The 11,473-nt window shown below is 44.5% G+C and overlaps 1 protein-coding gene across 1 annotated transcript in view; it reads left to right on the plus strand.

Moving 5' to 3' along the window:
* Window positions 1–10,670, plus strand: part of CYP19A1 (cytochrome P450 family 19 subfamily A member 1) — a 17,913-nt gene extending 7,243 nt beyond the window's left edge. Inside the window, exons 3-9 of the mRNA XM_087941893.1 lie at window positions 1,552–1,706; window positions 2,954–3,130; window positions 3,546–3,660; window positions 5,802–5,916; window positions 7,071–7,233; window positions 8,856–9,097; window positions 10,416–10,670. Coding sequence (XP_087798019.1) covers window positions 1,552–1,706; window positions 2,954–3,130; window positions 3,546–3,660; window positions 5,802–5,916; window positions 7,071–7,233; window positions 8,856–9,097; window positions 10,416–10,670 — 1,222 coding nt within the window. The remainder of the gene's footprint in view (window positions 1–1,551; window positions 1,707–2,953; window positions 3,131–3,545; window positions 3,661–5,801; window positions 5,917–7,070; window positions 7,234–8,855; window positions 9,098–10,415) is intronic.
* The last annotated feature ends 803 nt before the right edge of the window (window positions 10,671–11,473 follow it).

Genomic DNA, 11,473 nt, shown 5'->3' on the forward strand with positions numbered 1-11,473 from the left:
AATCTTTCTTCTCTATCAATACGGAGGCCAAAGGGGCAACAAAGCCTGGGAGATCCTTCAGCTTAGATCTTTATCTTGCTCACTCGGTTGAACTGACCGTAGAATGAAAACCGCACTCTCCATCCCTTAATTTCCACCCTCACCTAAAAATTAAACTGCTGGGTTTTATGTTTTCTGCTTAAATGATGGCACTGACATTTTTTAAGCTTCTATCGCCCTCTAAAGGGAATTCAGTTCTGCAGCTGTTCAAACACGGATAGCAAGAAGCCAATTTTCTAGCTCATCGGAGCACAGCAAAAGAGTCGGGTATATTGCCGTTTTCATTCCCTTCCTTCTCCGTGACCTACTCTTGGTGGACAGTGACAATCCACGCAAGTTGGAGAAGGAAGCAGGTGGCAGGTTTAGCCAAGAGACCCTTATTGGGAGGTAGACAACCTCGTTGAGATGTGGTTTTTCAGGGTTGTCCTTGAAAAGAATTTTTTAAAAAACTGGCCCTGAATTAGCTCTGGGTAAACTATTGGTTGCAATTTGAGGATCTAAATTTGAGCATCTAAAGCCCTACATGGTGTGAGGCCAACTAACTTGGGGCATCATCTACTTCTGGATGTTTCTGCCCTTCACACAAGGTCTGATGGTGTGAGCGTGCCCTGGGTAACCTCTGTAGACGAAACTGTGGTGGCACAGTGGTTTAAAATGCAGTATTGCAGGCTAACTCTGCCAATTGCCAGCAGTTTGATCCTGACCAGCTCAAGGTTGACTCAGCCTTCCATCTTTCTGAGGTCAGACCCAGATTGTTGGGGGCAAGAGGCTGAGTCTATAAACAGCTTAGAGAGGGCTGTAAAGCACTATGAAGCGGTATCTAAGTCTAAGTGCTACTGCTATCCCTCTAGGTGGGACTCAGGAGTTATGACTTCCCCATGATGGCTCCTATCCTCTTGAACAAGATGGGCTTCAAGTCCTGCTGATCTTCTGAAAGCCTTGAAGATCTGACTTTTGCCCCAGACACTGGATGTCAGTAGAGCCTGATAAGTGTGCTTTATATTATGTTGCTAGAAAAATCCAGCCCATTAAAACAATACATTAATGAGAGGCTGCACAGTCGTCAGGAACAGAATTCTCGCAAGCTTCCACATTTCTCTTCTACCATTTGAGTTGATCTAAGTATGGCATAACTTTAACCCTAGGCAGAATTTGATGAAAAGTCTTCCTCCTCTCCTCCTCCTCCTCCTCCTCCTCCTTCTTCTTCTTCTTTCTCCTTCTCCTCCTCTCATTCTTCTTCTTCTTCCTCTTCTTCTTCTTCCTCCTCCTCCTCCTCCTCCTCCTCCTCCTCCTCCTCCTCCTCCTCCTCCTCCCTCCTCCTCCTCCTCCTCCTCCTCCTCCCTCCTCTTCTCTTCTTCTTCTTCTTCTTCTTCTTCTTCTTCTTCTTCTTCTTCTTCTTCTTCTTCTTCTTCTTCTTCTTCTTCTTCTTCTTCTTCTTCTTCTTCTTCTTCTTCTTCTTCTTCTCCTTCTTCTCCTTCTTCTTCTTCTTCTTCCATTTTTTCCAACATCTAGATCATCAAGCATGTTCCACATCATGAAACATGGACATTACAGTTCTCGGTTTGGCAGCAAGCCTGGTTTGCAGTGCATTGGCATGCATGAAAATGGCATCATTTTCAACAATAATCCAACTCTCTGGAAAGAGATCCGTCCATATTTCACAAAGGGTAAATATATCGAGTTGGGTCTTCCCACTGTAACTCTGCCTTCGGATGTGTTTCTAAACCAAAGTGTATAAGGAGAATAAGAAAGAGAGAGAATATTATAGGGTTGAAGCAAACCGGATAGATAGACTTTGGAGCATGGTTAGTTTTACCATTAGGTAAAGTGAAATAGCAGCAAGTTAGACCTGGACTGCAGGACAAAAATCTAATTTTTTTTGTTTTGTTTTATAAGGAAGGAGAGACCAGTTCCTGATTCAAGCATAACAGGTCTTCAAGATACTCAATGGGACACAGCAGCTTTTCTTTCTTCTTGTAATTAAAGCAAGGCTGTATAATTAGATGATAATTAGCTGGCCTGTTTGTAGGTAGACATGTTTGTATGACTAGAAGAGAATATTTGTAGCTCAGGGTTGAACTGTAGTCTCTGAATTTGGTTGTTTTCTTGCAAACGTTTCATTACCCAGCATCCTCGGTGCTAAAAGGGTTATCTCAGACCTCCCTCCCTTCTAGCACTGATGGTGTTATCTAGCTGGGTAATGAAATGCCTACAAGAAAACAACCAAGCTCAGAGAGCAACAAGGACTGCTCAAATATGCCCGTTTTATTATTTTTGATTTAAAATCCCATTGCATACCAAGATTGTTCTATTAGGGATGAAAATATGTCCTTTTTCCTCACCCAAGCAGCAATCTCTTGTCACCCGTTGAGTGTCAGTTAACCACAAGCAGCAAATCTATCTTTCTATAAATAGAATAGAATAGAATAGAATAGAATAGAATAGAATAGAATGGAATGGAATGGAATGGAATGGAATGGAATAGTTAATGGAATAGAATAATTAATGGAATAGAACAGAATAGAACAACAGAATAAGAGAAGTGATTATGAGAAGAGAATGCAGAATAAGAATAGAATTCTTTATTGGCCATGGGTGCTTGGACTCAGAAGGAATTTGTCTTGGTGCAAATGCTCTCAGTGTACATAAAAGAAAGGATACATTCATCAAGAGTCAAGAATCATCAGGTACAACACTTAGACAGCCATAGGGTACAATAAGCAATCAAATCATACTAGGAAACAGTCCATATAAATTGTAAGGATACAAGCGACAAAGTTGCAGTCATACAGTCACAAGTGGGAGGGGGATGGGTGATAAGGAGTGATGAGAAGAGCAATAGTAATAGTAGTGCAGACTTTGTAAATAGAAAGCCAGAGAGAGAAAAATAATCAAGACAATTGTAAAATTTCAGCCCTTTCTGGACCGCGTCTTGTACGGATGATAGCCATCTGTGTCGAATCAACAATTGCACATCTAGACCTGTTGGAGAAACAGACCACCGAGTTGGAACATGTCAACACCCTGAACCTTATGAGATGCATCATGCTGGACACTTCCAACAAGCTTTTTCTCGGCATACCTCTTGATGGTAATATACATGTCATATTTTCTCACAGGGTCCTCTGAAGGCTTCTTTAACCAAAACTTCAGAAGACAAAAGTAGCAGGACATTCATTGAGTATGCAATGAATACAGGGTGCTTTTTGGGAAAGTCCAAAAAACAAAAAAATAGATCGGAGGAGGAATCATTCTGTTTTAGGATGTATGGATAGTGGTTGCTCCTGAGATAGCTTCTGGCCTGCAAGAGACTTCTTTGGTGTCAAATTTCTTTGTAAACCTTGGAAAAGATGGCCAGGATTGGCAAAAACAATTGTCATGATAGACAAAAAAAATAAAAGTCTGGAGCGCAACCATATAGACTGGATCAATATAACATTACTGTTCTTTTTCAAACTTGGACTCATAATCTGGGCTCAGGAAATATCTCGCTCTTGTACTTTCAGGACATGCCATTGTGCTCAAAATCCAGAACTACTTTGATGCTTGGCAAGCTCTTCTCCTGAAACCTGACATTTTCTTTAAGTTCTCCTGGTTCTACAAGAAGTACGAGAAGTCTGCGTAAGTCGCACGTCTGCATTCGTGGATCAGGATGCCTAGAGATCCGGGGTGTCAAACTGGATTTCCTTGAGGGCCGCATCACAGTTGTGTGTGACATCAGGGGGGTGGGTAGGGGTGGCCGGGGAGGGCGTGGCCAGTTCGACATCACTCGTGTTGGGGGCATCTGTGGTGAGGGGATCCTTTTGCCAGCCCTCTGCCAGAGAAAACGGAGCTTGGGATGGCTGGCCAAGGGTTGCAGGAGGCTATCGTGGCTGAAAAGGGCTGTTTTCACTGGCCCCACAGTCCAGTCCTTCGCAATTTCCAAGGTGGTCCTGCAGGCCAGATCCAAGCACCCCATGGGCTGGATCCAGCCCCCGGGCCTTGAGTTTGACACCCCTGCTATAGATCTTGTCACTCCAGCGATAGAAAAGGAAGACTCATAGATCATTGAATTCTTTATTGGCCAAGTGTGATTGGACACCCAAGGAATTTGTTTTGGTGCAAATGCCCTGTCCGTGTACATCAAAGAAAAGATACATTCGTCAAGAGTCAAGAATCATCAGGTCCAACACTTAATAATAGTTATATTATCTGTGGATAGTTATATTCTCAGTCGTCCAGGTTATAGTTGTCTCAAGGTTGCTTTTTCAAAGGGCAACTGGACTTCTTCCCCTGAGGAAGAACAAAACATTTCTATGGAGATTCTCAGTCGTCCAGGTCATGGTTGTCCTCCCAAAAAAAGGACTTTTGAGACAACAAAATCAGTGGTGGGATTCAATTTTTTTTACTACTGGCTCTGTGGGCGTGGCTTGGTGAGCGTGCCTTGGTGGGCGTGACAGGGGAAGAATACTGCAAAATCCTCATTCCTTTCTCACCCCACTAACCTGCTTTACAGCTCCGTTCTCCTCTGCAGGGCCCCCAAAGAACCCAACCAATCAGCTAGGACTCAATGGGAGGCAGAGAAGAGATGGGGGCGGAGCCAGTCAGAGGTGATATTTGCCGGTTCTCTGAACTACTCAAAATTTCCGCTACCGGTTCTCCAGAACTGACCAGAAACGGCTGAATACCTACCTCTGAACAAAACGTTTCATTTCTCATCCAAGAAACTTCTCCAATTTGATGGCAGAGGAAATGGAAGGATAGATATTGACAGTTGAGGCAGGATGGTGGAGGGGAGGAATGGAAGGATCGTATTACTTTACGGTCATCTGGTTGTTAGCTCTCTCTTGACCTCAGGGTCACCTGAATCAACTGATTCAAGTCAAGAGAGGCTAACGACTAGATGACCACGAAGAAATGCAACCCTTCCGTATCCTACCACCGCTACCTCTGATCCACTCTCAACTGTCAGTATCTACCCTTCCATTTCCTCCATCATCACCAATTGATGAAGTTTCTTGGATGAGCATTTAGTTCTTTTTCCTCAAAGGAAAAAAAACAATCCAGTTGCCTTTTGAAGAAAAAATAAGCACCTTTGCGTACCGATTTCATTCCATTTCTTACGTTCACAACTTATTCTTTCACATTGTCCTGTTTCAATATTAATGTGTGAACTCAAGAGGGGAAAATATCCATAATAAATATATATATTTCTGAGCCAGAGGTGGTATTCAGCCGGTTCTGACCAGTTCTGGAGAACTGGTAGCGGAAATTTTGAGTCGTTCGGAGAACCGGCAAATACCGCCTCCCACTGGGCCCCGCGAACCCCATCTATTCTCCGCCTGCCAAGTCTCAGCTGATCGGCTAGGTCTTCTTTGGTTGCCCTGCACAGGAGAACAGAGCTGGAAAGCAGGTTAGTGGGTGGGGAGGAAATGGGGATTTTGCAATAACCTTTCCCCAGGAGTGGGGTGGGAATGGAGATTTTACAGTAACCCTCAGAGGTAGCCTTCAGCAGGTTCTGACCAGTTCTGGAGAACCGGTAGCAGAAATTTTGAGTCGTTCGGAGAACCAGCAAATCCCACCTCTGACTGGAGATTTTACAGTCTCCTTCCCCTGCCACGCCCACCAAGCCACGCCCACAGAAGCGGTAGTAAAGAATGTTAAATCCCATCACTGTTCCGGGAATATTTTTCCACAATACGGCCTCATTGCCGGATGAAGGGATGAAGCAGAACATTCAACGTTATTTAGCGATGCACCGAAAGGATTTCTCCTTTTTTCAGGAAAGATCTGAAAGAAAGCATCGAGGCCTTAATTGAACAGAAACGACAGAAGCTCTTCACCACTGATAAGCTAGAGGAACACATGGATTTTGCTTCAGACTTGATTTTTGCCCAGGTAATCTGGATCATATTTTCTATCTTTCCAACACTAGGGAACAATAACAGAAATCAGGAGGGACGTTGATATTTTATCAACTTTTTCTACGAGGCAAAAAGTAGTTCTTGACTTATGACTTATGACCGGTTGCCTGGCAACTGTTTGAAGTTCTGACAGGCCTACCTGGGGGTTGCTTACCACCTGGATTTGAAGTTCGGGTGGTCAGCCCCGCCCCTGAGGTCATGTGACACTTCAGGCATTCGGAAAGATGGCCACATTTACAGTGGTTGGTTTGCAGTGTCCCGCAGTCATGTGACTGATTTTTATGCCATTTTTGCCCCACCCCCCACCCCCCCAAAATGGCATTTTACCCCTGGCTTTCAGCGAAAGCACACTCACTTCACTTCAAGATTTCAGATTCGCTTAACGAGCGTGATGAATCACTTAACAACCCCTGCCGAAAAAGTCTTGAAATTCAGTTTTACAACCCTTGTGAGTTACAGATGTGATGGGCAGGGTCCATTATTGTGGCAACTTGAAGACTAGCCTGTCTTCCGTAGTGCCAGCGTAGATTAAGTAGAACTATTTCATACGATCTTGTACCTGATCCTTTTAACTGGAGGTACCATGATTGATTCTGAGACTGCCTATAGTAGGGGGGTCTAGTCTTGGCCACTTTAAGATCTGTGAACTTCAACTCCCAGAATTCCCCAGCCAGCCATGCTGGCTGGGGAATTCTGGGAGTTGAAGTCCACAAGCCTTGAAGTAATCAAGGTTGGTCATCTCTGGCCTATTGTTTCCATTGCAAGACAAATTGCTCTACTGGGTTCAGCTTTCCAACATTACAACATCACATTGCACTAACGGGAGTCTAGTGTAGCAATAGCAACAGCACTTAAGACTTATATACCACTTCACAGTGCTTTCCAGCCCTCTCTAAGCAGTTTACAGAGTCAGCCTGTTGCCCCCGACAATCTGGGTCCTCATTTTACTGACCTCGGAAGGATGGAAGGCTGAGTCCACCATGCACTGATGAGACTCGAACTGCCAAACTGCAGGCAGCCAGCAGGCAGCAGAAGTAGCCTGCAGTGCTACAGGCTAACCACTTCTCCACCGGAGTTCAATAAACTTAAGACTGACACACACAGTCCTGCCTGCTTCAATTTTTGCAGGACCGCGGTGAGCTGACTGGCGAAAACGTGAACCAGTGTGTCCTGGAGATGCTCATCGCTGCCCCCGATACGCTGGCCGTGACCCTCTTCTTCATGCTGGTGCTGATTGCAGAGCACCCTCAGGTGGAAGAGGCCATGATGAAGGAAATAGACACGGTGATGGGTACGTATCTGGTGACTCCGGCTCTCAAGGAAATACACACCTCCTTGAAGTAGCTTCCATTTTAACAATCTTTTAATCTGCACAGCTGAATGTTTTAGTTATTATTGTTTTACTTGTTTTATTACTTGGAGGCCATCCAGAGTCACCTTGTTGGGAAGATGGGTGGCATAATAAACAGACAGACAGACAGATAGATACTAGAGAGAGAGAGAGATACGATAGAGAGAGATTAGGTTAGGTTAGGTTTGGTTAGGTTAGGTTAGGTTAGGTTAGGTTAGGTTAGGATAGGATAGGATAGGATAGGATAGGATAGGATAGGATAGGATAGGATAGGATAGGATAGGATAGATGGACAGATGGACAGATAGATGGACAGACAGACAGACAGATATGGAGATGGATGGATGGATGGATGGATAGATAGATAGATAGATAGATAGATAGATAGATAGATAGATAGATAGATAGATAGATAGATGGATGGATGGATGGATGGATGGATGGATGGATGGATGGATGGATGGATGGATGGATGGATGGATGGATGGATGGGTGGGTGGGTGGATGGAGAGAGAGATGGAGAGAGAGATGGAGATGGAGATGGATGGATGGATGGATGGATGGATGGATGGATGGATGGATAGATAGATGCATGGATGGATGCATGGATGGATGTAGAGAGAGATGGAGATGGAGATGGATGGATGGATGGATGGATGGAGAGAGAGAGATGGAGATGGAGATGGGATGGATGGATGGATGGATGGATGGATGGAGAGAGAGATGGAGATGGAGATGGAGATGGAGATGGAGATGGAGATGGAGATGGAGATGGATGCATGGATGGATCGATGGATGGATGGATGGATGGATGGAGAGAGAGATGGAGATGGAGATGGATGGATGGATGGATGGATGGATGGATGGATGGATGGATGGATGGATGGATGCATGGATGGATGGATGGATGCATGGATGGATGGATGGATGGATGGATGCATGGATGGATGCATGGATGGATCGATGGATGGATGGATGGATGGATGGATGGATGGAGAGAGAGATGGAGATGGAGATGGAGATGGATGGATGGATGGATGGATGGATGGATGGATGGATGGATGGACGGATAGACAGACAGACAGACAGATGATAGATATTTACCTATATCCAAAACAATGCAGATGTTAATATAAGAGACTATTTGTAGCTCAGGGCTGAACTGTGGGCCCCTGATACCTCTGAACTTGGTGATTTTCTTACAGATATTTCATTACCCAATTAGATAATATCATCAGTGCTAGAAGAGGGTGGGACTTGGGAGGAGGAGGAGGAGGAGAGGGCAGAGGCAGAAGGAGGAGGAGGAAAACGGTGGGGTCCCTGAAGCTCTCTGAACTTGTTGGCTTTCTTGCAGACATTTTATTACCCAACTAAATAACATCATCAATGCTAGAAGGGGATGGAATCTGTTATCTATTTATATACTAATAGCTTGTCCTGCAGTGTTAGCGGGAGTGTTCTCAATGAAACAAACAGCAATCAATGCCAACATCTTCCAACCATTCCTTAAGAAAGATCTCCACACAGATCTCACCTGCTTCGTCCTGCTTCCTTCTCCCAAGGTGACAGGGACATCCAAACGGACGACATGGGGAAGCTCAAAGTCGTTGAGAACTTCATCTTGGAGAGCATGAGATACCAACCTGTGGTGGACCTGGTCATGCGCAAAGCCTTGCAGGATGATGTGATTGATGGCTATCGTGTGAAGGAAGGGACCAACATTATCCTGAACATCGGGCGCATGCATAAGCTGGAATTCTTCCCGAAGCCCAACGAATTCTCCCTTGACAATTTCAAAAAGAGCGTAGGTATTTTCTCAGGCTCTAAACATCGCTTCGTGTTTTGTTTAGGAAATACAACTCGACACAAACACATTGTGGGTAAGCACTCAGACGCAAGAGAGGGAGGCTCTTTGTTCACACACCGCAGGTAGTCCTTGACTCAGGAAACGCAACTGAGGCCAACATTTCTGTTGCTAAAAGAGTCCATTTGCCCCATGAGTTTTGCCCCATTTTATGAAGTTTCTTGACACCCTTGTTTAATGAATCACTACATTTGGGGAGTTAGTAACATGGTAGTTAATTGGCTCCGGCTTCCCCAACTGACTTCGTTTGTCCCAAGGTTTCAAAGAGTGATCAAATAACTCTGGGACACTGCAACGTTCATAAATACAAATCTGTTCTGACCCAAACCCTTTCCCAATAAGACAAACAATAAACAAAGGGAACAGAAACCTTTTAATGAGTCTTACGAATCCCCGGTTAAAAGGCTGTTGCAAACTAATTAACTTTGATAAGCACAAACCTCGCCAAAACTGTGCGAGACTGCCAAGAATCACAGATAAGAAATATTTCACAACCCAAGAGTTTTCAAATACCAATATAAAATACTGTAACGTCCACGAGGCTGAGTTTCAAAACGTCTTTGCTTCCTGCAAAGAACGTTTGCTTCACAGCTGGCTTTTATCTTCTTGAAGGAGGGGCCATTACCTTGCAGCCTTACTCCTGAGTCGCCCATGCTGTTGTAACTGCTCTTTCCTGCGAGCAATCCTGAATATATGCGCACTTGGCAAAGGCTCCTCGGGATCCTCCTCATCACTGCTGCCAGCCCCCACAATCTCTGAAGGCAGCAGTCCACTCCCTAATGGTCCTGGCCCCTCATCTGAGTCCTCACTCTCCTCAGCCATCCGCACCTGTTGCTAACCACAACAGAATCAGTTGCCAGGCAACTGAATTTTGATCATGTGGCCATGGGAATGCTGCAACGGTCGTAAGTGTGAAAAATGGTCATCAATCATCTTTTTCATCCTGTTGTAACATGGAACCATCATGGGATGAACTGTTGTAAGTCAAGGATTAGCTACATCTAATTCTCTGCCTTCTCACAAAATGGGGTGGAACTCCATCCCAAAAAGAAAAATATAGGACCAGGTCGTAAAATTGAGCATGACTCACTTAGCAACTGCCTTGCTTAGCAATGGAAATTTTGGTCCCAGTTGTGGTTGTAATTTGAGGACTACCAATGTTACGTTTTGATGACTCTCATCGTGCAAACTGAGTGGCCTAAAAAGGAAGTGAATAAATGGTTAATAAGCCAATTTGTTTTTTGTTTTTTTAATGTAGGTCCCCTATCGTTACTTTCAGCCCTTCGGCTTTGGTCCCCGCGGCTGCGTTGGGAAGTTCATTGCGATGGTCATGATGAAAGCAATCCTGGTGACCCTCTTGAGAAGGTGCAGCGTCCAGACTCTGAAAGGTGAAGGCCTTAATCACATTCCCAAAAACAATGACTTGTCCCTGCATCCCAATGAAAGGCAGCCGCTACTGGAAATGATCTTCACACCAAGAAAATCCCTGGGCAAGAACGATCAGGATAAATAAAACCTGATCCAAGCTTGGGTGGCCAAGATGATCCCAGCCATATTAGATCAGTTGGGTAACCCTAATCAAACTCAAAACTTTCACCCACCCAAGGTGCATCGATCTACTCTCCCGATGAAACGTTTTCTTGATGGAACTCAATAGTTTGCTCATTCAAGTGCCCCATTGGAAGAACTCAGGTTCAACACAACAGATAACATGTGTAGTATTGTTAAGAATCATTGTGGTGAGGAGGACCCTAAACATCTTTCGAATTTACTGTGCACATACAGAATTGTGAGGTAGAGATTTCATTCTGGAAGAAGCCATGGAGGTTTCTGCATGTCTACAGAGATGAACTGGGCCATACAGCAGCAGTGGCTGATAGCTCCTGTTGTTATTCTTCCATGCTCGTGTCCATTAGGAAGTAGAAGTGGAGTAGAATGATACAACTTATTCAAAGCAACAAGAGCCATATGGCAGTCTCAAGAAGATGCAGTAAGTATCTCCTTTCTCCTTTCTCCATCAAGTCCTCCTGACTCACTGTATGCTACAGCAAAACAGAAAAAGCAAAACTGGGTTATCTTGGTGTCTTCTGATCATAAACGGAGCCTGCGTAGGTTTCAAGGGGAAATTCCCTCCTTTTTGCTTTTTTTTTTTAAAGCTCAAATCGCACAACCATTTGACAAAAGTGGGATCGTGAACCAGGTGAATAAGAGCTCGTATCTCCTGTAGCTAGTCTTTTCCAGCCTCCAGTCTCTCGCTATCTCACTTTTAGCTGTTCCAACTTTCTACCCAACACAAAAATGCAACAGCTGATGGAC

The sequence above is a fragment of the Pseudonaja textilis genome, chromosome 13, assembly GCF_049901715.1.
Source record: "Pseudonaja textilis isolate UNSWEBS1 chromosome 13, rPseTex1.2, whole genome shotgun sequence".
Taxonomy (NCBI): domain Eukaryota; kingdom Metazoa; phylum Chordata; class Lepidosauria; order Squamata; family Elapidae; genus Pseudonaja; species Pseudonaja textilis.